The 25470-nt window shown below is 46.7% G+C and overlaps 1 protein-coding gene across 1 annotated transcript in view; it reads right to left on the reverse strand.

Moving 5' to 3' along the window:
• SEC14L5 (SEC14 like lipid binding 5) overlaps positions 1-25470 on the reverse strand; it is a 38018-nt gene that overhangs the window by 7757 nt on the left and 4791 nt on the right. Inside the window, exons 3-11 of the mRNA XM_009981649.2 lie at positions 11782-11931; positions 11518-11649; positions 9420-9548; positions 8507-8726; positions 6824-6936; positions 2405-2594; positions 1967-2055; positions 1352-1422; positions 562-733 (exon numbers count right to left, since the gene is read on the reverse strand). Of these exons, the coding sequence (XP_009979951.1) occupies positions 562-733; positions 1352-1422; positions 1967-2055; positions 2405-2594; positions 6824-6936; positions 8507-8726; positions 9420-9548; positions 11518-11649; positions 11782-11931 (1266 nt within the window). The remainder of the gene's footprint in view (positions 1-561; positions 734-1351; positions 1423-1966; positions 2056-2404; positions 2595-6823; positions 6937-8506; positions 8727-9419; positions 9549-11517; positions 11650-11781; positions 11932-25470) is intronic.

A 25470-nucleotide genomic window follows, 5' to 3' on the forward strand; every position in this document is an offset into this window, starting at 1 on the left:
GAACACAGACCAGCAGTAGTGCAGAGCTTTGCAACTCTGAACCACTTCCCCCAAAAAAGGGTAACAAACAGAAAGCGCACGATTATCATCTCATAACATTTTCTGCTTCATGTAAAATAAGTTTGCAGTCACCACACCACGTAAAAACCTCACAAGAAATTTGACAAGCATGTTCTTACATTGCCAGAACACTCAGCAGGCACCAGGCAGAGCTATATTTATCACTCTTCAGCATTCTCCAGGAATGAGATTAAAATACGATTGGCTTTTCCTATCAACATGAAAACCCACGGAGTTTGGGCTCCACTGCTGCACGAGGATTTGCAGGTTAGGTTTGACGTCCTGCGCTGGTGGACGACACCACTGGAATGCAATGAGCTATGGGCACACTATGGCTTGCTCTGTAGCAACGCTGTGGCCTCTTCAAGAGTTCAACCACAAGTTACCTGGACGCGTTTCCCTCCCTAACCCTTCAAACAAACAGAACTTGTGCTGCCTGGATGATTTAGCTATTTGTACATGCACGAAGGCTTACAATCCTGTAGTCCAGGTTTCACCCACCAGAGTCCAGAGCACAGGAAAAACCCTGGGTGCTCGCACTATCAGCAGTCTCCCCAGAGTTTCAGGGTAGTTGTCCTCTACAACCTCAATTATCCGAAGCAGAGCCTTAACTCCAGGCCGCCAGAGATGCCTCATATTTAGCCCTTCCAAGTCCACCAGACACGTCCAGGATCTAAAATAAGCACGCAGAAAAAGACCTGTCAGAACCTTCATTGCACAGCGGCTGCTCCATTCACGATCCACAAAATATTTCAGCACCAGTACAGCCTGTAGAGGATCTAGTGAAGCCAACAAGGGACCAGCAGTTCCAATAAAAAGTAGGTCTCCACTCAGGCAACAGACAGCTCGAATCCAGTCAGCTTTCAGGTGAACCAGACACTCAACCCCAAAGGCAAGAACATACATTGTCAGTGTGGAAGAGGGTGAAGGTATGCAGGCCTATTGCCAAAAATAATTCAAAAAAACAGTTTAAATGAAAGTTGAATCTGGCAGATGGTTTCCTGTATAACAACAAAAAAGAATTTCATGGATCTGGATTAAAATGACCAAGATGCAAGATTAAATTTATCTGCAGAGGGACAGAACATGATGTAAAGGAAGGATGAAGGCTTGCTCTCATATGAAGCTGCAGAATTTATCTGCATTCAAGTCCACTATACATGGGTACCCCAAGCCCAGGAACAGCCCATAATGGAGTCTAAACCTAAAGGACATCATCTAAAACCTCCCCAGAAACATCCACCGTGCCAGTTCAACTCTGTAAGGATACAGGAAAACACACTATACTAACGTGATGGGGCGGCCAAAGACGTTGGTATTCTCCTCACATCTCTTTTGTCCTTCCTCATTAATTGACAGAACCTGAAAGGAAAGACAGTACAGACTCAGATGAGCCTGAGTATGACTGAGAAACCAGGAGAGCCCAGAGAACTTGTTTCAAAAAGTACAGGACCCAGAAGAAGTATACCAGTTTGAGAACTTGCAGCGTGCAAAACAGAGAATGAGAGTCTACATTAAAAAAAAAAAGGCTTCTCTACCGAAAAGTTGTGCTGATCACACAAGGTAGAGATATTGAAAGCCTAAGATGAAATACAGGAGTCTCAAGGTCAAACGTTGTAAGTGGAGGTGCACGAAAGGGCCATGGAAAGCTTACAACTAAACTGCAAGTTATCAGAAAACATCCTCTGGCCTCTTTGTACCATCACAAAAGTTCCACTTCTGTCGCTGCAGGAAGACAGAGAAGCTATGCCATGCCAAAAATCACTTCACCAACCTTGAGCTGCCAGTCACAAAACACAGGGATTATTTGTATCAGGAAGGTAGACTCCAGCTGCACTATACCAAGACTCCTAAACACCCCAGGGGAAATAGATCTCCTCAGGTGAGAAAAGGAAGTACAACTTACATGTCGCAGCAGTGACTCCTCTCCCAGAGCTTTCACCAAGCCTTTTGTGTCCATCTGGCCAAGACGAAGGATGTAGAGTGGTCGTCCATCTTCAAAACAAACACAAGGGTTTAAAGAGGGAAGTACTCTAGTCTCCCAGGCTATCACTCTGGTACCTTTTATATTATAAAGGCCCCATTAAAAATTTGAAAAGGATAAAAGTCATATCCAAAGGCAAACTTATCAAAGAGACGCTGCTTTGCACCAACTCTAGTCTGCCTGATCTCTGCAGAGAAAAATAACAAATCCACAGCAGAACAGAATGGCTATTTACAGGTGTTGAACTACTTTGTCAACTTTTAAAGTGTCAATACCACTTTCTCCAAAAATCTCAGGTTACTTAGGAGGTCCTTTGATGCACATTGACACTACAGCGCAGTTTAAGGGGCAGCTTCTAACCTTTGTCTTGGTAATGCCATCCTCCAGTGTAGTATTCCTCCAAGAGGGCCGGGGGCCTCCATGACTGGAGGATGTAATCCACCTGGTATTGCTTTCGCCAGGACAGTGACTGACAGAGCATTTCTCGAGCTTTGTCGATGTTGAAGTCACGAGCCCGCAGGAATCTAAGGATATGTTCATCCTTGGGGATCTGAGAGAAGAGAAAGTCTGAGGATCAAGACTGGTACATCACCAGTACCACTGTTCCACAAAAACCGCAGAGAAGCCGGCAGAGCACGCACCGTTTTTTAATCTCTTAAAACTAAGACAGCAAATATTAAGCCTACATTCCTTCTCCCTCCCTGCTTAACTCATCCAGCTGAATGCAGCAGGCGGTGCTAGAAGCATAAAAGAAGTGACCAGTTCACAGCCTGTGGGAAGCCCTTCACTCATCCAATTGCCAGAAGCCCCAGCAAACCCTGGGCTGGCTAAAGTTTCCCCTCAGGTAGCTATCCACAAGGACAAACAAAATACCGTATGAAAGTAAAAATAGGGCAAATTAGCAAAGGATGGAAAGCATCCATAGGTAACACACTAATGAAGTTAAGCACACACTGTTTGGAGAGGGATCGTGACCATCCAGTCTTCCCACTAGCACTAATCCCAGCTCTTGTGCAGGCCCCTCTTCTGCTTTGCTCTTGACTGTGCTTCCCTGGTGGTGTTTGAACAGGAAAGCTTCTGAGTTCTTCCACAGACTTCCCTGCCCCATCACATCATACTAGCTCTTGCCAAAACAAATCAAACAAAACTACAATGTACCCTCTCGCTCATCCCAACACTTTCTACCAGTAATTCCAGCATCACAGGCACAAAAGCTTTCCCAAACCAAGCCTGTAGAAGGGCTTATTCCAACCTCCTTCCAAATCGCCCATGTTCCCTTTAGTTGAAAACTCAGTTTGCCATGTAATAGTAAGCAGCAGGAATTAATGTTAAACCTGACAGACTCCATAGAAGTGCCAAATTTGACTAAAAGCCCGCCATTCGCAAAACCAACCGGATTATAGCTGCACATGCTGCTGGTTTCTCTTAGTCCCTTCACCCCAACTCCATCCAAAGTGTGTGGCCCCATTAGCTACATCAAGTTTCCATTAAAAATTCAAGTTCTGCGGAGCAGGGATAGTCTCCTCCAGAGTATCTGCACTGTGCTTAGCACAAGGCAAGCGATCTGAGCCCTGCTGTAACACAAAACAAGCGTGTTCAGGAGTCAAAGCTCTTTTGTTTGTTCGCCGACACACTCGCGAAAACAGAAAGCAGGGAAGAAAGCAAAGCCATCAGCAGTGTCAGGCTGGGAGCAATCCCAGTATCACAAGCTGGTATGACGCTGGAAGCGATGGTAAGAATTGATTCCACCTAGAAGAGTTCAGAGCAGAGCCTAGAAGCATCTGAAGAGGAGATGGGAGATTAAAGCTGCTCAGCGTATTCCAACGGTGCCTTTGTATGCCATGGAAAGGAAAAGGGCAGCGTTCCCAAAGAGGATCCCAGATGTACCACCAAAATGTGCTGCATTTAATTTTCATCAGATTTTTAAAGCAATGACAAATCTGATTCTAAAGGATAACATCTGCTTTGGGAGGAATAGGAAACAGCTAAGAAATAGGATGAAGACGACAAAAATAAGGGACACTTTCCAAGAAACAGATCTACAAATATTTGTTTGACAGAGGGCTAAGGACATCCCTGCTCCGAACAGAAAGAACGGATTGTCACAACAAGGTAACAGCCTCTCCAGAGTCAACTCACATGGGGTAGGACAAGTCCCTGATTCTCATTCATTCTGATGGGCAATCAAGAGAAGCCAACAGACGAGTAGCAAGTGGGTTTTGGATGAAGCTTCCAGAGCCAGCACCATCCTTCCTACTTGTTCAAGACCGCGTGGGGAACAGAGCTCACAGGACCTCCACCAAGGGTACCAGGCAGCTCCCAGCTCACCAAGAGCACTCAGCAGGCAGCTGGGCCTTGCCAAGGCACCTGGCACAGCCAGCAGCTGTCAGGAAGAACAAGGGCTTGCACTCAACTCAGAGCTCCAAGCACCCACGAGGCAGTTGTTTCACTTTTTGCTCCTGTGTTGTCACTTTGACCTTCTCCAGCTTCCATTTCTGAGCCTCTGACTAGGAGGGGAGGGAAAAACAGCCACAACCCACAGAACAAAACAGGCAAACATTTAGAATGTGCTTCTTCCACCTGAAACCAAGATCCTTGCAGATCACACGTGGATAAAGTCTCACTCTCTTGCTCTCATCTAGGGCTCGTTTTCAGCTGGATACCCAATAGCAGAGATATCTCCTACCACACAGGAGTCCACACTGTTTTACTGGACAGGGCACCGCAGACCTGAAAAGCCTCATGTCCTGTATTTCAGGGCAAACTGTACCTGGGGATTGATCCCTGCACCCTTTGTTTTGCGTCTTCTTGTGGACAAGCACCTTTTATCTGACAGGAGGTTGAATCGGGGGAGACCCAGATGACAACCAATGTTTAGAAGAGCCCGTTTCATTAGTTAAGCTGCTATTATTAGCAGGTAACCAGTCACACAGTTCACTCAGAGACCTGGTTAGTTGGGAGGCCAGCCCCAGCTGTTTACTCAGAGGCAGAACATCATAGTGACATGACAGCAGCTTTCAGGTAGGTGTTCAGACAGTCCTTCAAGAGGTCCTTTGTTCCATCGGGTGTATATATATACCTGTAGTCTCCACCAGCCTCTAGCAGCCACTGCACTCTTGGACATGGCCCCAGTTATACAACCTGCTGTTGATGCTACTGTATACCAGTGGCCTTGGAGAGATTTGACAGATGCTCAGTGTTCTGAATTTATCAGCTCTTACAGTGGTGTTAGCCCCTGGAACTTATCAGCTGCTGGGAGACTTTCACACACTACCTCAAAACACAGGGTTCTTCTCTTCAGCTTGTGGTTTTCTGGTAACTGTTTCTCCATCCACATCCACAGGTACCAGCAAAACCCACATGCACATTCACACAGAAAAGGACTTCTTCACGAGTTCAGGAACAACAGAACTATCACACTAAATCTTTGTTATATTTCATTTCTACATGGGCGATATACATCAGTTTCTCTAGAAAAAACAGGGTTAAAAAACCATGGTTAAACTCCTTACGCTCAGATGAGACATGCGCTCTCAGCTCTGAGAGATACAGCAAGGCAATGCAAAAAGCATTGGCAAAGCTCCTCGTGAACAGCAGCCTCTATGGGAAAGGCCAGTTAAAAGGGAAAAAAATAAAATCTTCCAAAGCCCAGGAATGCAGAGCACCTCCTAACCCACTCCGTATGGCTGACCGAGCAGTCAGCTGCTATGCCAGGAAGCTGTAACCACTGAAACCTTATCCAGCTGTGCTCTTTTCAAGGGGGAATCACTTGCTCTAACCATCTTTCTCCTGTTTTCCCTCTTCCTAAGCACTCTATCAACCCAGCCCACCCAATTACTCTGTCTGTTGATATCCTTGGTCCTTCCTTCCTTCCCACTCAATCTCTCTCCATCAGGAAGTCTTGAGTTAGATCCCTCTTGAGGCATTCAAGCTGCCCTAGATATTTTCTTTTCTCAGCCACATACCACTTACCCTCTTGGCCTGATACAGAGGCTCCAGGAGGAGCCCAAGCAGCTGCTGAACATTACAGCAGAGGGTACATCTAGCCCGCAGGATCTGGGCTGCTTTTCAGGGAGAAATGTTTCTATCCATACTAGCTGGCCAACTCCAGCTGTGCTACCCCAATCCAGTGCCTTCAGCTCCTCTATTTTAGCGGCTTACACAATGTTCCTCACACCATAAGGTGAGACTGTCTCTACTTCCTGAATCCTGTGTGGGTTGGTTTGAAATAGTACGTTTTGATAAGGGAGATAAAAACGAGAAGAGAATAAATTCTCCTCAGAAGAATTCAGCCCTTAGCTGCACAAGCTTACACAACCTGCCTGATGTAACGAGCACAGCGTGACTGCTGACGTGCAGCAGCTGAGAGCTCGGTGCTACCAACTGCCTCCCTGCTGAGCAGCACTGCCCAGAGACAGGGGATGCACCACCAGCACAGATAACCCTTTCCCCCATCCCACCCTGCAGCTCTTCAGAAACACAACCCATCCAGACAGGCCAGTCTGGGCAACCAAACCCTGGTCCATGTCAACTCTGAACTCTTTTCCATACTGACAGCACTCGAGTGGGCAATGCAGCCTGTGATACTGTTGGATCCTGCTGCGAGGTCACACAGGCCGTTCTCCACACCTGGCCTTTTACCTCACCTTGCCAAAATCGTTGAGTCAACACACAAATTATCGGCGACCCCGAGTTGTACTGGAGGGCTGAAGGCACGCAAGCGATGAGAAGAACCGCGTTCGGGCTCGCAAAGGGGTGCTCTCTGCCTCACCTACCCACCTTGCCTTTGTGCGTTTCTTGAAGCCACTGGCGAAGGCGGATCAAACAACTCTCCTGCATCGGAGTCAGCTGGCCCAGATACCGCTCAATGTAATCAGCGTCCAATTTGTCAGCTGGAGAGAAAAAAAAAAAAGAACAATTCAGAGGAGACTTGGCACAGCCAGAGAGGAGATGTGCAGAAATAACTGCACATCAGGTTCCTTATGACTTGCACTGGAAGAGCACAGAGGCCCTCGTTTTAGCTGCCCGAGGGAAGTGAGTGAGTGATATCCTCATGGTGATTAGGGCACGAGGACACAGACAGCATGTGAGGTGTCAGAGACAGATCATTCCGCCTGTTTCTCAGAACACTAATTTCATTCAAGTCTGAACTGCTCCAGCAGGAGCTTTAAAAGAAATATAATGAGCTCTGGCCTTCATCTCATTAACCACTCCAAGACCTGGGCACTTAAATCCACCAGTGTCCTAAAGATCTCCCACGCAATTCCAATGACAAGAGGCTAAAAGGCAGCTAGCCGAAAACTGAAACGTTATTCTGCTTACAGACACCAGAGAGAAAGGGAGAAAAACACTACCATTGCTGACAGCAAGAGAGATTGGTGGCACGAGGAGAAGCCCTCTGCATACCAGCAGCTCAAGGTCCTTCCAGATCAGAGACAAAGGACAAGGGGCTGGAGACTGCCAGCATTCAGAGATAGAAGCAGATGTGCCATCCAAGGCTTGTACATGCAGATGCCAGCAAGGAGAACACAGTACCCACTGGGGAGCAGCACGGGCCAGTAGCTAGGAGGAGGAGGGCTGGGAGGACCACCTCTGAGCTAGCTTTGTCAGGCAGGATTATTTTTTTTCCAGCAGATACCATTAACTACAGAAAAAGGCTCGGACACCCACAGGATGCGCTGTTGCTGACTGATAATACAGAAATTCTATCTGATAAGTGCTACGCCCCCACTGAATCCACAGAGCTAGCAAGCTGGGGAGCAGTCCCAGGGAAGCTGATCACTTCCTAAACATGAATAGAAAAGCAGAAACTGTTGATAGGTCTGATTTCCAAGCTTTTTGCCTAGTTACACTCAGCAAAACAAGTGCTGCCTTTCCTTCTGAGGTATAACAACTCCTGTTTCTAGCTCTAACCACAGCTCTAAATGAAAAGGCTCCTCCTATTTCTTTTTGTCAGAGAAGAGTTTTAGTTAGCCTAGAAAATATCATCAGCTCAACGCACAAAGATAACGTGTGAGTCAGGCATTTGTGTGAGAAATGCATTAGGCAATATTCTGCAAGGTTGTCTTGGCCTGATCTAGGGGCAAAATCATCCAAACCAACGCCACAAACGTTAATTTTGAAAGAGCCAAAATATTTCATTATAATTCACTTATACTCAAGATACCTTTAAGTTTCTCCAATTTCAGGTATAAAACACCCTAAGGTCAGATCAAAACCAAGTGTTTTTTTCTAAGCTCAAACCAAAACATACTGCCTGCACAGTTTTTCTTGGCCTTTCAGTTTCAGAGAAAAAAGTTCCATTGTCTGTGTTTTTCTTGAAGAAAGAAAAAAACTTTCCCTCCTCCCCAGCCACAAATCCAGAAGAAAAACCTCCTGCTAGAAAATATAAAACCAAACTCATTCGTCAGTGCTACTCAAGGCATTTAGATTGCCAGCAGCTGCTACTGCCTGGACTTTTACCATCAGGGCTGACAGCTTCTGCTGGAGGGCAGGAGCTGCCAGTTTGCTCCTTGGTGGTTCCCCGAGCCCCAGACTCAAGCGGTACATCCCCAGCATCGTGTTCCACAGCCGGGGTTCGCTCATCCTTCCGTCCGCACACGGTGGGAGGCGTCCAGCGGGGGATGAATGTGATCCCTTGGGAGATCAGCTCCTTCAGATAGTGTTCAATCACTTCCTTGCCCTGAAGGGGAAAACTCTCATTAGGAAAAATACCCAAACAATCCCATCATCCCAGAACCAGCAAGGTGCAGGAAAGTTTTTTCTCAGAACAGATGACTGATGCTGTTAAAGAAAAAACAGAAGGGAAGCAGTTGTCTCCTTGGATATGCACAACCCTGCTGGAAAAATTCCAGTATGAAAGCACCATACAAATGGTGAATTACAACACTGGCCAGGCAAATTCCAGTGCTACGGATGCAACTACCTTTATAAACACTTGTATCCCGTTCTCCTGCTCCCAAACCATCAGTTAGCTGCCCTGCTGCTCTGCAGCCCCAGGGAAAAGGCTGCCAAAAGGAAGCGCCTCTGCCCAAGCTACTGGAGAGACAGGGTGCTGATTTTCACCCACAACTTTCTCTTCCTGCATGAGAACAGCGTCCTCAGTGTCTGAGGAGCCTGGCACCCACAGCACCCAGTGCGATCCTCCTCCGGCACAGCCTGCTCCCTCCCCTGCACGGACACATTCCAGTGAGCAGACTGGTTTTTCACTCGTTGCACACTGGCTTTTTCTTCGTTTGCCCTACTGAGTGACTTCAGAGACACAAGCAAGGCTGTGAAACTACACTGGGTCTATTTTACAGAAAAGAAAAGAGAGGCACGCTGAGAACTGGTGTTTGATTTGGGGGTTTATGGCACAAAGGGAAGCCCATCTTACCCGCTTGATGTTTGACGTGTACTGCTTCATGGCAATTTTTTCCACTGTGCTTTCAAAGCCAAAGAAGGACTTGATGTCGAGAGATGCCGACTGTTCAAAGCAAGTCCACTCTTCGTTCTCAGGGTGAACCTAAGCCCAAAGACACATGGAGGGTTGGATGGGAACAGATAGCTCACAGCGTGGCAAACCAAACTGGATGTTTAATCTCCAGAGCTACAGAGTGAGGGGGCAGAAGAGGCTTCCTATGAGACACCGACAGCCCCAGATGTAACAGATTAATTCTCCTAGATTAACAGAAACGTACCATGAACTGGACATATGGATGTTAGTGGTTAACTCAGCATCCTTCACGTGCACAAGGAAATAAAGATTAAACCCCATCTCTGCCCCAGGAGACCTGAACAGTAATATTTGTGGCAAAAGCTGCACTAAAATAGTAGCGAGACTGCCCACTTGAAAGCATCACGTCAAGGTCTCCTTATGGAAAGGGAGATGGCCTCTTGGAACATGCAATTAAAACCCCTACACATGCAAAGGAAGAAAAATGATAAACAGGTTTTTTTTTTCCTATTTTTGGATAGGAAACTCAGCCACTAAAGCCAGTCTTCCCCAAAAGACACAGGAGACACAGCAGAGCAGGCAGTTTTCCCACTGCCAGTTCAATATACACCTTTCCTTTCTAGGCATTTCCCCTCAGTTACTCTATATATGGTAAAAACCCATATAATCTTTTCTTCTTTTAAACTTAACCCTTTTTGGGAGGCCTCTGCCTTTGTTCTGCAGTTGCTGCTATTCACAAACTGACATGAAAGAAAAGAATTCCAGCCCACACACAAAGACAGGAGCTCTATAAAGGACACTAATTCCCCCTGGGGAGATATTAAGTAACCACAAGAGCAGGATCATATTTCTCCAAGTTGCTTCAGGGAATGCTGCAGAAAAGGCAAGATGAGAATAAAGCCGTTTCCGGTACACTCTGGCAGGGAAAAGGGAACTGGTAAAAATAGAGCAGGGAACCATCTCGAGGATGCAGACAGCTAGCTCCCTCCCTGTTCCAGGAAAAGCGCTCCCCTCAAAGCCCAGCTGCTGATGTTTCCTTCCAAAGGACAACAGCCGGAGGCAACACAGCCAAAATCAGCAAGTGCAACAGTGCCTGAGCAGCTCCAGAGTTGACCTGGGAACATTTCAGACCTGTCGGCACCTTTCACAGTGATGGAAGTTTGATTTTCTGTAATTTTTGGGAGGTCCCACAGAGCCACCAAGTGATCTCTGGCTCAGGAACCCCCCTGACCATCTGAAATGTTACTAGCTTTTCAACTCTGTCGTGCTTGAAAGAGAAGCTACTTACAGTTCGCTTACTCCCAAGAAGCTGAGCTGCTGTCCAGCTGCCAAAGGGCAGGTAAGTAACAGGATCTGGACTTTTGTTTAGGGAACAAAAAGCAGTATCTGATCCCTTCGAGAAACAGATGAAGCTATTTAATGGTGACTGAGCCCCAATAGTGCAATTACAATGAAATGGCACGTTGTGGCTGTGTCTTCAGCAACAAAGTGAGACACCCCAGGCCACAGATTAACCTACAGATCTTTCTCCAAATATTTAGAGCATGAAGATCATGACAAGGTGCTAAAACTTTCACTTATTTGTGGGCAAGACTAATTGCCAGACTTCCCTCTGTCCCTCATCATAATAAACATTATGGGCTTCCTTCTAAAAATCCAGATCTAAATACACTCCCAAGCTCCAGATGTTTTTAACAACTTGAATTTCAACCAAAAAGAAACTCAGGGAACACCAGCAGCTCTGGAGCACCATCTGTGTTTTCTACTCTCACCTTAGGGCCCAACACTTCAACCAGAGAATTACAATCAGCCTAAAAGAGGTTCTCAAGCCCTACAAAAGCACTGGAAAAAGCCCACACCCTAAGACCCAAGGACCTTTCCAGTCTATGAGTATCTAATCACAGGACGCTACAGTCCAGTGTTCATATTTTTTTAAGCAACAGTCCAGTGTTCATTTTAAGTTCATTTTTTTTAAGCAACTTTAAGTGCCCAATTTTCAACACCTTCTTCAGAGAAAAACAAGGAACGAGGCACTTACGGAGTAGCTACACGTCTCAAGGACGACGACACGGTTGGCAAAAGTCTCATTGTGGGCTTCGATGCGGAGTGTTCGCTCTTTCCAGTTAACTGTGTTTTTCTGGATGAAGAAAACATACTCTACCCCTGCAATCTGAGAAGGATGAACCACCGAAAGGAGAGGGTGAGAAAAAAAAAAAAGATGGAGAGAAAGAGTAACTTTAGGAGCCTTTACCTGAGCCAGTCAACAAAACCCACAACTCTTTGTCCCATAGGTTCCACTTGCCTTCTTTAGCAGCCTAGGAGCATCCACGTTCAGTTTGCAGCTCCGTTCAACGATATGTATAGCTCCGTCGTCACTCCTGGATTCATGCAGGATTTCACTCCCTAGGAAGACCGGGATCTCCGGACACGTAGGAAAGCGCTTCTCGTACGCCTGGAAGTGAAAACAAAGTAAGTTTCAGCTTCTGGCTCAGATCAGCTCTAACTCTTTCTGAAGTAATTAATTCCCCTGGAGCACGAGTCCAACAAAATAGATGCCCTCTGCTGCTGAGAAAAGGGGAGCCAACGCAGGGGTTGAAGTTAAAGCAAAATAGTTACGAACAGAGCTGGCATCCGCTCGTGCCTGCTGTTAAAGACTCCTGGGAAGGGACTCACAACAACTTGAACATCAGGAACCTCGTCTTTAGCTTGCAAAAGCAAGCACAGCTCTGCTGATCTCTGCTAGCCAAAGCCTTGACCCAGAGACCGTGAAATTCCAGCCAGACACGCTGTCCGTATGAAGAAGCTATTTAAAAATATTTCTTACTCCTGTGCCTTAAAAATGTGATGTGTCCAACAGCTCTAGTTGCCCTAGACTATCAAGGGTAAGACCACCAATTACTGGCTACTCACTTTGCCGTGATTTATCCATTTCTAAAACAGTTCCGTCCTGGTTCAGAAGTCTTCCTTGTTTTAACCCATGACCCTCTGAAAAGCTTTTTATCCAAAGCTGCTTTATCAGCTCGACCAAAAATCCAGCTTTCCATGGCAATTGTAGCAACAAAGTTAACTCACATAAACGCTGCCTACTGCTGCTCTTCTTTCCCTAACTGCTCCATCTCATTATAGTCAAGACCTTTGAGGGATCAAAAGTTTTCCTCAGATTTCTGAAAAATGCTTTGCATGTTGGGATGCTATTGGGAATATGTAATTGAAGCTACACTGGCACAAGCTGCACAAGAAGTCTGGGATTCAGCTACAGCTGTGGCAGGAGACTCATGGTCTCTCTTCAGAGTTACACCATTAAGAATTTTTTTGCTATCATTCCACAGAGGAGCCTTCCCTTGATGAACTGCTGCCCTTTTCCTGTCTTCTGGAAGACACAAAAATAGCAATACTTGCGAGAGAATGATCTGCCAGAAAAGACACCATCAATGTGACAGTGACTGAGATCAGCTCAGTTATGAGCACACGCACAGCACCGTGGGCGTGCTCAGGGGTGGCCGCGTTCTCCGTCACCGCAGCAGTTCGAAGGCTGGTTGCCCCTCCATGCGTTCAAGCACCCTGGTGCTGTGAAGAATACTTGCTCTTAAAATAGCTCAGGCACTTAAGGACACATTCCCTATCTCCAGCTCCTAGACCTCGGAACGGAATAGAAGTTATTTCAGATTATCATGTTGCTCCAGTATCAGGAGGAAAGCGCAAGCAGACTAGCAGCTGCAGTTCTGCTGATAAACAAAGTGCACAGGTCTTTAAATCCTCCTCTCCAAGTCACTGGGTAACGTTCTGCTTGCTTCGCCGCGTTTCTTGGAGAGCTTTCCCCACACCCAAGGCCTCTAACAGTTCTTTTTTTCCTCCTGCTCACAAGAAAAACTAAAAGGTTTTAGACAAATACAAAACTTTCCATAGTAAGTGACCATTTTGAACTCTGATCCACCCAGCTCCACGCAGCAAAAGCAAACTCCTTGCTTTAAGAAGCTTCATTTGTTAGGCTGGAAATTCACAGAGGGCTGTCAGGCACTGGGCAGGATGCTTCCAGCTCTCCACCCCAGTATACACTGCGCTTTCCTCCAGGGTCACGGAGCATAAGGGCTGTGTCCCTTATTACCTGCTCTCTGGTGTCCGCTGTTGCCAGCACATTAATCTTCTCAGACAAAGCTAATGCTTCCTATTTGTGCCTCCACCTGCCCTCTCCCAATCCTCCAGACTCCAACCTGCCACCTTGTGCTGTCTTGGGGTCAAAACCTTTCACCCTCTTCTCCCTTGCTAATCTTTTCTATTCTAGCATGTACAAGCAAGAGCCTCTCCAGGCCACCCACACCACCCATTCTTAGTTACTAGAGTCTCAGCGCTCAGGCAGTGAAAGCTGTGAACAACTTTGTAGGCCACTGGAATACCAGAACATTTAGCAACTATTTCCCAACTGTTTGTCCCATGTCACTCCTTAGCATGCCCTTACCACACTTGCAAGAAGCATAACTCAAAACCCTGTCCTAAAAGAAGGCTGCCCCAGATAATCCCATGATTTTGGAAAACAGCAGCTAGTGCAGAGGCTAGATGACACCTTGAGGGCCAGAAGATCACACAAGAATGGTACTAGGATTGTCCATTGGCTTGACAGCAAATCACAAGTCCACTTAAACGCCCCTAAAATCCTGCCCCCCCATTCCTGCAAGGAGCACCAGGCCCTCGTCGCCCTCAGCTACGCAGCGCCATATCCCTTGCTGCCCAAACTTGGGCACGCTCTCCACTCCCTTGGCTCACAGCTCCAGGCAAGCAGGTATGTCCTGGTTTTAGCTGGGACAGAGTCAGCTCTTCTTTTTAGCAGCTAGAAGAGCTCCGTGGTTTGGTTTTACTCAGAGGCTCGCTCTGAGAAGAATGCTGATAGCAAGCTGATGTTTGTGGTTGGAAGTGAAACTCCAAGGACTTTTCAGTGTGTCGGAGTGCAGAAGCACGGCGGGATAAGGGGGGAGCACAGCCGGGACAAGGGGGCCCATGATTTCCCTTGTGATTTGTGGTGGAACTTAAGATTGAGGCCAAACTGGCCAATTAGTATTCCATATCATGCAGCATCATGCCCAGTATAAAGGTGAGGGGCAGCCGGACAGAAGGGCTTTTGCGCTTTGGCTCTTTCGCTGCTTTTGCTCTTTTGCGCTGGCTGCGCTTTTGCTCTATTGCCTTTTTTTTCTCTCTCCCAGTACTCCCACTCTCGGAGTACTCTCTCTCTCCCCCTCTCTATTTTGGGGCCTCGCGTTCGTCCAGGATTGCAGCTTCAGGACGAGATGGGCTTCGCATACGAGGGGGTGGTGAGCATCTACACTGTGTATTACTTATCTGTATTAAATTGTTCTTATCTCAACCCACGGGTTTCCCGTTTCTCCTTTAATTCTCTCCCTCATTCCTGGGGCAGGGGAGGGTGAGTGACCGGCTGTGTGGGGTTCGGTTGCTGGAGCGGCCTAACCCATGACAACGTAACACCGTACGCTCCAGGGCTCCACGTTCCATGAGCAAGGACTAACTGCAGGAAGCATAAGTTGAGCCAACACCATCCATTTCTCTGGGTCAGGATTAGGGCTGGCCAAGGATTTCTTGCCCCAAATACTCCTGGTTTCCCACAAATTTCAGAGGTACAAGGCAGCTGGACTGCAAGGAAGTCCCAAGCATGGCAGCCTCAGCTTCTCTTCCTCCACTCTTTCAGGGGTGCAGCTATGCCGGGAACATTTGAGAGGGAGTTTGCAGAGAAGCAAGAGTTGTTCTTCCACTAAGACAGCAAGCGATCAAAGCACAGACACATTCCAAAGGCCCCATTCCAACAGCTTCACCAGGAGTAGTGAGCATTCAGTCCCTCCTCACCAGGCAAAGACCACAGTGGTCAATCCAAAGCCTCACATACCACCGCTGAACCCAGGAACCTCTGGCTCCAATCTGAAGATAAAGCCACTGGATCTCAACACACAGCTGCTTCTCTCTCTACTACATATGCACTGGATCCAGCTGGAGACAGGCTTCCTAATTAACTGTCATTAAATGGAGCAAAACCAAGACCAGGACACAACTACTAGCAGAGTGCACTCACTGTATCGGACAGTCAAACATCTGGAGAACAAAGAAAGGTCAGGGCAGAGAGGCACCTGTCTATGCACAGCCCTGCTGATACAACTAAGATAACAGCCCAAATCCATCATATGAAGAGGTGGAATATTTCCATATTTGAGAAAATATCAGTGTGTGAAAAGGATTCTCAGTCCTTTGTTAATCTTTGCACAACAACTCTAAAAATACAGCAGCTGAAGATACCTGAGATCCTATGAAGGACAGCTGAAGCACCACAGCTCTTCCATCTCCTCGCTGCAGTAACTGCACTGACTACTCCATGGGAACTACAATTCCTCTCTTCCTTCTCTGCTCCCACTTCCCCAGAAGAAATAAGTAGTGGCACGATGCTGCTGCTAAGTGCACACCCACGATACTGCTTTAAGACAGCCACTTTGATGACCAAACTCTTGAACAAGATCAAATATATATAAGATGAACAGCTCCATAAAGCCACTCTCTCCCTTCTTGTGAACCCCACTGGGATTAACATCGACAGGCAGAACCAGCTCACAGCTCCAGCTCCATAGTTTCCCTAAAATGAAGCTGTTTTCTCTCAGATTTCTTGAAAAAAAACAGTGCAACGCTTTATGTATACAGTAGTGGACTGTATACATAATGTGACCGACATACAAGGGTCATTTAAATCTTTGGAGTTGTGTCCCTCAGACTGAAATGACACATTAAATTTCACAAGAGGGCTGGTGAAGACAGATGAGTTTGGGATACGCTTGAACTCTCACAAATATTTTGCTCAGAAATAAACCCCATTCTTTTTGAGTGCATCTAAAGTGTTAAAAAAAAAAGATAATTTAGACACAGATGACAGCCTGTTGAAATCAAAAAATTCAAACGAGTAGAAAATAAATGAAAAAAAATTTACGAGTGAAAAATTCCAGCTCAAAAAAAATTAAAGCATGCAGGAAAGTCACAGCAGACACTCAAAGTTTCGGAAGTGTCAGATCTTTCACACCGAAGGGAAGAGGTGGCTGCAGTGCACGTGTTTGTGTGAACGTGCCACGATGTTAGTGCCACAGGAGCTGACAAATGATTAATCACAGAGCAATGATTAATCAGCAGTGATATGGCTACAAAATCAGTAAGGAGAGCTTTGACCCAGGTTTGGCCCTGCAATAAGGTTTGGCCCACAGTCTCCTGGAAGATGCAGCTGAGTGGTTCTACCTGTGGTGGCCAAACAGAGAGGAAAACACCTTGTGAGAAGAGAGTCTTTGAGGACAAGCAAGGAAGCCCCACTCAAATGCCCTAAATTGTTGGGTAAATAGATAATAGCAGCACAAAGAAATGCATCTGCAAGAAGAGATTGCCCTCAGGTCAGCCAGACGCCAAACAAAAACACGTTATAGGAGAATACACGTGTCAAAACCAAGAAGTGACATTCTAAAGCCTCACAGCCACAGAGAAAAGGAGAAATTATCTTTCTCTACAGTTCTGCTACTTCACCTGCTTAACCTCTTCCCCTCCAAAGGTGTTACACATATTGACAGTGCAAGTGTGTTCCCACTCCTCACTCCAGTTTGATCTTCCATGGACGGACAACAGCTGTATCCTATACGATCCAGAGAACATGGCTGGAGGGTAGGATCTTTTATAGCAGCTACTCCTCTTTCTCCTCTGCAGGTTTCACCATCCTTTTCTAGCAAGTGACCTTGAAATCAATTACACAGAGGCCTTCGGAATCCAAAACAACAACAGGGCCATCCAGGCACTGAATTACTGCAGGAAACAAAACACCTCAAACACCAAAAACTCTCCCACACACGTCGAGGCTCCTGGCAGTTTTTTCCAGCCCAGTGTCTGCAGGGTCCTGAGTGGTTCCCATGTGCTCCAACAAGAGGCAGCTTTTGTTAGAGGATCTGTTTCATACCTGTCAGCATGCAGATCCTTTAACAGAGTAAATATATAGAGCTCACGTGCCAAATGCTGCTGTCCATGAAACCGTGCAGAAACATACCGAGCTATTTTGGAACAGCGGTCGGCAGGAAGACATTCATCTTCTGCTTGATAAGTGATGCTCTGAAGTGGCTGCTCAGTCATCATGTCTTTAGGGTTCAGTTGGCTGGCTGGTGTTTGTTTTGTTGGGGTTTTTTTGTTTGTTTATTTTTTTATACTAGTAGGGCTTCCTTAGCAATAGCATCATGGAGATCTGTTGTTTCAAATTCAGACAGGAGTACAAAAACAGAAAAAAATATGGACTGACTCCCACATGATGCCAAGATGAACTTGAGAGGGATCTTCAAGGGTGTAAAAGCTCAGCTATTGGGGAAAATTATATTGCGTAGAACACATGAAGGAACTAAACTGTTAGTTACCCAATGTAGACAGAAACCGTTCTAGTCAGTATTACATGGATGTTACAAGGATAAGCCTTCATTTTTGTGCTAACAGCTAAAACACTTCAAACTCTCACGATCAAACAGAGTTTAAATCTGTATTAATTAATGAGACTCCTCAAGGTCATGTTACAGCCACATGCAGTTGGCCAGGATAAAGGAAGAAAACGTACATCTATGTTCAGATGAACAGGAAAGAAGGAGGAGACGCGATACAGGTTTTGAGCTAAAGATGTCCAGATCATCATCCCTTTGAAAAGAGGTGACGAGAAGCAAGACAAGACACCTCATAGCTTTTAAGTAGGAAGTGGATGCATTCAGGCCAGCTTTTGAGCAGCTCTAATGATACAGAAGTGTCTTCAGATTCGTGTGTTTTCAGATTATGGCTTTCTAGGAAAAAAAGTAGGAATTTCATCTTGCAGCCTCTCCCACTGCTTAGTCTAGGTGCTGAAGGGAATCACAGCAATTGCATAAGAATTCACTAGACACAACAATTCATTTTATTTGTAATCACTCAAACAGATACCTGCTTCTTGCTAGCCATAGCAGTGCAAAAGAAAATACATGTAGAACGACTGGGAGTGGGGAGGGATCAAATGGATATTTGAGGTACAGAAATGCACTGAAGTCAGGGAAAAAGGAACTTCTTTTTAAGTAGGTGCAGAGCATCTGCAGAACAGCAGAAGTTATCTTCAGGGCCTCAGAAAAAAAACACTTCTGCTGGAAAGAGGAAAGATTCACCACTGGGCCACAGTACTCAGGCCACAAACATTGACCCAGTGTTATCCCTCCCTGGCCTACAGCCAATAATTTGCCTCATTTCTTCAGATCTTGGTGAAAGAAACAATTCAGGGAGCAGCAGCTGTCTATTACAACACAGGCACAACCGAGTGACACAGCAAACCTCCTAAAAGCAGGACATAGAATCATAGAATGGTTAGAATGGTTAGAGTTGGAAGGGACCTCAAAGATCATCTAGTTCCAACCCCCCTACATGTGCTGCAGCTGCACAAAGCTAACTCAGGAAGCCACCACCGTGCCTGACCTCCTGTCTGAGAGCAAACAACATCCCATTCAGCTATTTCTGCTACGGCATTCTCCTCTCCTTACTAGAGAGAAGAAACTTGGTGGTGGAGCCGTGCAGAGGCACAAACAGCACGACACATTGGCCTTTACAAATAGCTACGGAAGCGATGCCTTATCCAGGAACCACTGGACACGTTTGCCCATTGTGGAAAGAGACATTCAGCGAAACAGGAAGGCAAGGAAGCAGCCATCTCAGGTGACTAACACCTTGAAGAGCAAAACACAGCAATCAAGTGTCACCTCACACACTCACTGCTCAGTGAATCACCCCAAAAATCAAACAGGCTGGCTTACAAAGGAACGCCTAGTTGGAAGGACAGCCTGTTGTTGCCAGAAGCTGCTGTGAGAATGTATACAAATTGGCCATAATCCAGGGTCAAGCTTGGCAGGTCACTGTGCTTAGCAGTTTAAAAAAGCCCATGTTGATCATGGTTCTAAATGTTCTCACGTCTTTCAGTCCCTGCTCAAGAGCTTATTGTTTGTCTTCTGCACCTACACGTTTGGCAGAAGGGAGAAGGGCCTTCCAGTCACTCCTGGAACATCCGCTAACGGCGACACCTGCAGCTATGTGTGTCTGTGTGCTACACTGCAGTGCCACTGAACTACAGCTTGCTTTAGAGCTCGTCCATCCCAGCACTAGACCGCACCGAACAGATTAAGCTTGCGACACTACTCCTCCTTCAACGAAACACGCCTCCACGTTGCAGCTGGAGAAGGTGATTAAAGAAAACAGGGACTATCCGGTACAGACTCTTTGAATGATTGAATTACTGCAAATTTTTTCTCCATCCACAGATAGTACCAGCACCATTTGCTCCTAAACCATTCTTGTCAAGAAAACAGAGTCTTACCAGTGGCAACGCAAAGCCATCAAAGGGACGTGTATGGTCCCCACAAGACACACTAAGCAGGACCTCTGCTATGGAGACAGGCTGAGAGCGTGGAGAAGAGAAGGCTCCGGGGAGACCTTCCAGCAGCCTTCCAGTACCTAAAGGGGCTACAAGAAAGCTGGAGGGGGCTTTGGACAAGGCCGTGTAGTGACAGGACAAGGGGCAATGGCTTTGAACTGAAAGAGGAGGGATTTTGATGGGATCTAAGGAAGAAATTCTTCCCTCTGAGGGTGGTGAGGCACTGGACCAGGTTGCCCAGAGAAGTTGTGGCTGCCCCATCCCTGGACGTGTTCAAGGCCAGGTTGGATGAGGCTTTGAGCAACCTGGTGTAGTGGGAGGTGTCCTTGCCCATGGCAGGGGGGTTGGAACTGGATGATCTTTGAGGTCCCTTCCAACCCAAACCATTCCATGATTCTGTGATATGCAGATGTTACCAGCAGTTCTCCAGCACTCTGAACGAATAAGCAGTTCTTCCAGCAGATTCAGCAAACAGCACTCACCAAACCCTTTCCACTCGAGGGGAAGTGTCCCACACCATAATCTCAAAAGAAATGTCAGCTCTTTGCTGAGCCTGACTATTGCTCACTCCCAACCTTCTTAATGCCAGGTGGAGGTGGCAGCATGGCACGGGGACTGAACAAATGAACCCAGCTGTGAGGAGTCATCCCAGCTGACACAGAGATCATCACTTTCAGACTTTTGCTGCCAAATGCTTCTCAACAGCAAGATGATGGGATATTTATAGTGTATCTTGACAGCACGGTTTCAAACCATCAAGTCACACTGAAGCATCATGTCTTGAGTCAACACTCATCCTCTCTAAGTGCATAAAATGTTAACCCAGTAGCTTCTGGCAATCACAACAAATTTACCTCCAAAACATGGCAAGAAGGAGACAAGGAAAGGTGCTGCCTTCAAAACACTTGGCACAGACCAGGGCTACAGACACACCATCCACATCCAAAGACGATTTGTCTGCACTCAAGAGGCAAATTCTATAGACAAACAATCCTGCCAGAGGGAGTAGATTTTGCTTCGTAGGGGAGTATCAGTTTCCTCACTGCTCAGATTATTATCGGGACATTTCACGTCATGTGTGACATGGTTGAACACCAAAGAATAATTTTAAAGCATTTTCCCCCTTCCCCATTGATTCTCTCTCAGTCCCTAGGGTACTGCTAACCAGAAACACCATTTCAGACAGCATCCAGAAACTGTCGTTATCTATGTCAGAACAGCTCCAAAGGAGCTTTTGAGCACTGGGCATACAGGCTACACCCTGCAAAGCTCTACCTCTCTCCCTGCACATCATCTGCAGCTATCCAAGGACACAGTGGGAAGCTGGCCTCGCAGGAACCCCTTCTCTGGCACTCCTGCAGATGCTGCACTCAGAGCTCCACTCCAATTTCTGCAGCTACTCTGCACAGCCCTGGATCAGCTGCACCATCGCTGCTGCTTCAGAGAGATTCCAGCTGCCAGGAACCGCTCCGGCCTCCCTGCAGCAAGTGCTGCTCTTGTTCCGGAGTTCACGCTTGAAAGCGGAGGCTCTGAACCAACAGCAAATATTTCAGTTAAGATTCTACTTTTCTGTATTTAAAACCAGCCTGCAATGCTACGAGAATAACGACAACAACTTGGAGCTCCAGATGGGGATATTCCAGCCTGTAATTACAATTAAGTGTACAGGAAGCCACACAAATGTATTCTGTGGTGCATCTGTGCTGTAGGCACTGTAAGATATTGCACTGTAGTTGACCTCGACAGCCAATCTGTACATCTTATGCAGCAAGACAGCAGCAGCCCGAGACCTGGATGGGCTGTGAACTCACACCCTGAACTTGTCACTCTAAACAAAGCCACAGCACTAACGTGATCCCTGCTAGACGTCAGGCTGCTTGTACATCGCCCTGCTTTCACACACCATTTCACCTGTTAACCAGACCAATGTACTGCAAGCTGTCTGGGCCACACTATGGTGCCTACCCAGCAAAAGAGGGCTCAGAGGTTCTGTTGCAAAAGCATCACCGCATCAGTCAGTGAAATATTGAATCCTTTAAGACACCACAGCCTTAGAGAGGAGGGCGTGCACGATACAGCAAGATTTAGGCAGTCTCTTTATGCACTCAATGTGCTAAATGCAACAGGAAGAAGTCATTAAATAAAGCTACTTAAAAATCTAACACCTTTAACACCATGCATGTTTGATGCTGAAAAGCCACAAATAAAACTCGTCTTGAAAAGGTGCATGGAAAGCAATTCTGGCTGTCAGGACCTCAATCTCAGTATTCTCCTGCAGCTAAACCTGACAGCTAAAATAGCAAGGAGCTGCTTTCAATCAGACTGCACACACAAGGCTCCCAACACTGTTGGCACAAAAGAATGTTAGGAAGACTGTGAAATAAATTAGGCATTTTGATTTTGGTCGTACCAGATTTTGGACTCTTACATGTAACTGCAGGCCAGATCCTCAACTGCTATAAATGAGCAAAGCTTCAGTGGCTGCCAAGCAGCTTTGCCAGTGTGCAAACAGCCAGTGTAGTCAAGGCTGATCTGCTGGTGGATTACTCAGGGGCAAGAGTGAGGACTCCTGCCAAATCCAAGACTACCAGCAAGACTGCTTCAGTGGTGTCAGGCATGTGAGAGACATCTCACACAGGGACCGCAGGTGATGGCTTTTGATGGGCCATGACCCTGTGTTACAGGATGAGAGGAAAGACAATGGAGGAGGAGTACTTTCTGCTGCTTACTCCACGAGAAGTAATTTCTGACTTTCAATTAACCTGCAACATTTGTAGCCTGAACTAAATTTGCCACCCAGCTTTGCGCCCATGCTGAGAAGAAACAGACATACATACCACTCCAGTTCCATTAATTTCCTATTTTACCTTACCTGAAAAATAAAGAACTCTGGATCAACTACACACAAAGAACACCGAATTGCAGCTAAAACTAGAAGGGATAGTCACAGAGCTGCTCGGAAGTATGGGTGGCAGGCCAGGAGCTCAGATGACCAAGCTTTCACTTGCAGGCACAGGCAGGAGAATCATGAGCTGCAACCTGACTGATCTATTAGACAGCCCGAGCGATGCTCGAGATAAATACCAGCACACCACACATGCACCCACAGAACAGCTGCCCCCACCCCAAACTGACATTGCACGGAGCAAAGCACCCCAGACTGAAGAGGATCACTGAGCCAGTGCCGTGAGAAACACACACCACTGCTGTCCGTGTCTGCGTTTTCAAGAGATGAGGCTCTCGGCTGCTCACATGTGTGCCAACACACGCCGTGGGCAGCACCAGGAAACAAGGTCAAGCAGAAAGCAGCACTGACTCACATCATGCACACGTGGGGCTCCAGAGCAGTTCTGTCTTAAGCACGGAGCACAACTGGAGAACCAATGCTACTGCAAACTTCCCAACACCTGATCTTCATTCTGTCTTCTCAAAACCATGACATGTATGCCATCCAGATGGACCTCGACAGGCTTGAGAGGTGGGCCTGTGAGAACCTCATGAAGTTCAACAAGGCCAAGTGCAAGGTCCTGCACGCGGGTCAGGGCAATCCCAAGCACAAGTCCAGGCTGGGCAGAGAATGGATTGAGAGCAGCCCTGAGGAAAAGGACTTGGGAGTGCTGGTGGATGAGAAGCTCACCATGAGCTGGCACCGTGTGCTGGCAGCCCAGAAAGCCAACCGTGTCCTGGGCTGCACCCAGAGCAGCGTGGGCAGCAGGTCGAGAGAGGGGATTCTGCCCCTCTGCTCTCCTCTCGGGAGACCCCACCTGGAATACTGCGTTCAGCTCTGGAGTCCCCAGCACAAGAAGGACATGGAGCTGCTGGAGTGGGTCCAAAGGAGGCCACGAAGATGATGCGGGGGCTGGAGCACCTCTGCTATGGAGACAGGCTGAGAGAGTTGGGGCTGTTCAGCCTGGAGAAGAGAAGGCTCTGGGGTGATCTTACAGCAGCCTTCCAGTACCTAAAGGGGGCCTACAGGAAACCTGGAGAAGGGTTTTTTACAAGGGTGTGTAGTGATAGGACAAGGGACAATGGCTTTAAGCTGAAAGAGGGCAGATTTAGATTAGATCTAAGGAAGAAATTTTTCACTCAGAGGGTGGTGAGGCACTGGCACAGGTTGCCCAGAGAAGCTGTGGCTGCCCCATCCCTGGAAGTGTTCAAGGCCAGGTTGGATGAGGCTTTGGGCAACCTGGTGTAGTGGAAGGTGTCCCTGCCCATGGCAGGGGGCTTGGAACTAGATGGTCTTTAAGGTCCCTTCCAACCCAAACCATTCTGTGATTCTATGATTCTATGTTTTTAGGTAACGGCTGTAAAACTCTCACAGGCTGCAAACAAAGCTGATGTCCTGTATGCAATCAGCTGAAATGTCAAGTTCATATATACATCTCTCTATATTTTCACATATACATGTAGCTTTTTAGCTTTTAACTAAACCCAGCCTTTAACCTACCAGTGTTGTGTTTTGCAGAGCTTCTGTTTCATAGAACAGATAGAACCCCAGATAGTAAAGTGATAAAGGTTTGATTTGGATCAAGGCATAAAACCTGCAGACAGAACATTCCCCTTTTCAGGATCTGCATCCTTTACCATTCCCAGGCTGTGCAGGAAGACCCCTGGCTTGCAGCAGAAACCAGGAGTTGCTACTAGTAGCAGTAAGAGCTGAACGCCAAGCGTGTTGTAAACGTGGCGAAGGGACCAAACCACTGACAGAAGCACCATGACAAAGTTTCTCATTTACACCACGATTGCAGCAACTCAAACGATCCGTCAAGCACGGACGACCCTGGAGGAGTCCCTAGGGAGGCATTTCAGTGCTGTAGCATTAGGAAACATCCCAAAATCAGCGTACACTCAAAGTATGCGGAAGTGGCAGATGTCAAATCCAAGAGCTGAGCACACTACTAAAATTAACAGGAACAAAATTCCCTGCTATTTTCAAAGCTAAAACTGTCTCATCTAACCTAATAATTCATTGGCAACAAATAGCAGTAAAAATGCTCTCTCTCTCAGCTCTGTTCCCTGTACAATTATGCATTTTGGACTTGCTCACCCAAATCACATTCTCATCTCCACACATCAGAGAGGGCTCCCAACAATTTATATCATGCAGAGTAAGTTATTACTCATGACCTAGGTCGCAGAAATACTTCTCCTTCCAAATTTTTCCCTGTTTAACATTTTAGTAAAAAAAAACTTTTAGCTTTAAAACTACAACTACTACACAGAGAAAGCAAAAAGTTTACCCTTGGAGATTCACTTAGCTGTAAAATAAAATGAGGAGACACGTGCAATCTCAGACCTGCTGATCTAATTGAGAAGACGACCAGATCAGGCCCAGAGAGGCATGGACAACCCAGCTCAATTTAACAGGAGAAACAAAACAAAAGAAAGAGATAAAATGGAAAGGAAAAACATGACAAGATAGCAAAGCACAACAAATGTCAAAGTTCTGTTTGAGCATAAGGGATAAAGATGTCAGACACCAGTTCTAATCTGAAGAGCATAACATTTGTAATCCTTCAGAGCAAGTGCAGATTAGGAAGAAAGCAGGTGAAGATG

Source organism: Tauraco erythrolophus, chromosome 17 (genome assembly GCF_009769465.1).
Source record: "Tauraco erythrolophus isolate bTauEry1 chromosome 17, bTauEry1.pri, whole genome shotgun sequence".
In the NCBI taxonomy this organism is placed as follows: domain Eukaryota; kingdom Metazoa; phylum Chordata; class Aves; order Musophagiformes; family Musophagidae; genus Tauraco; species Tauraco erythrolophus.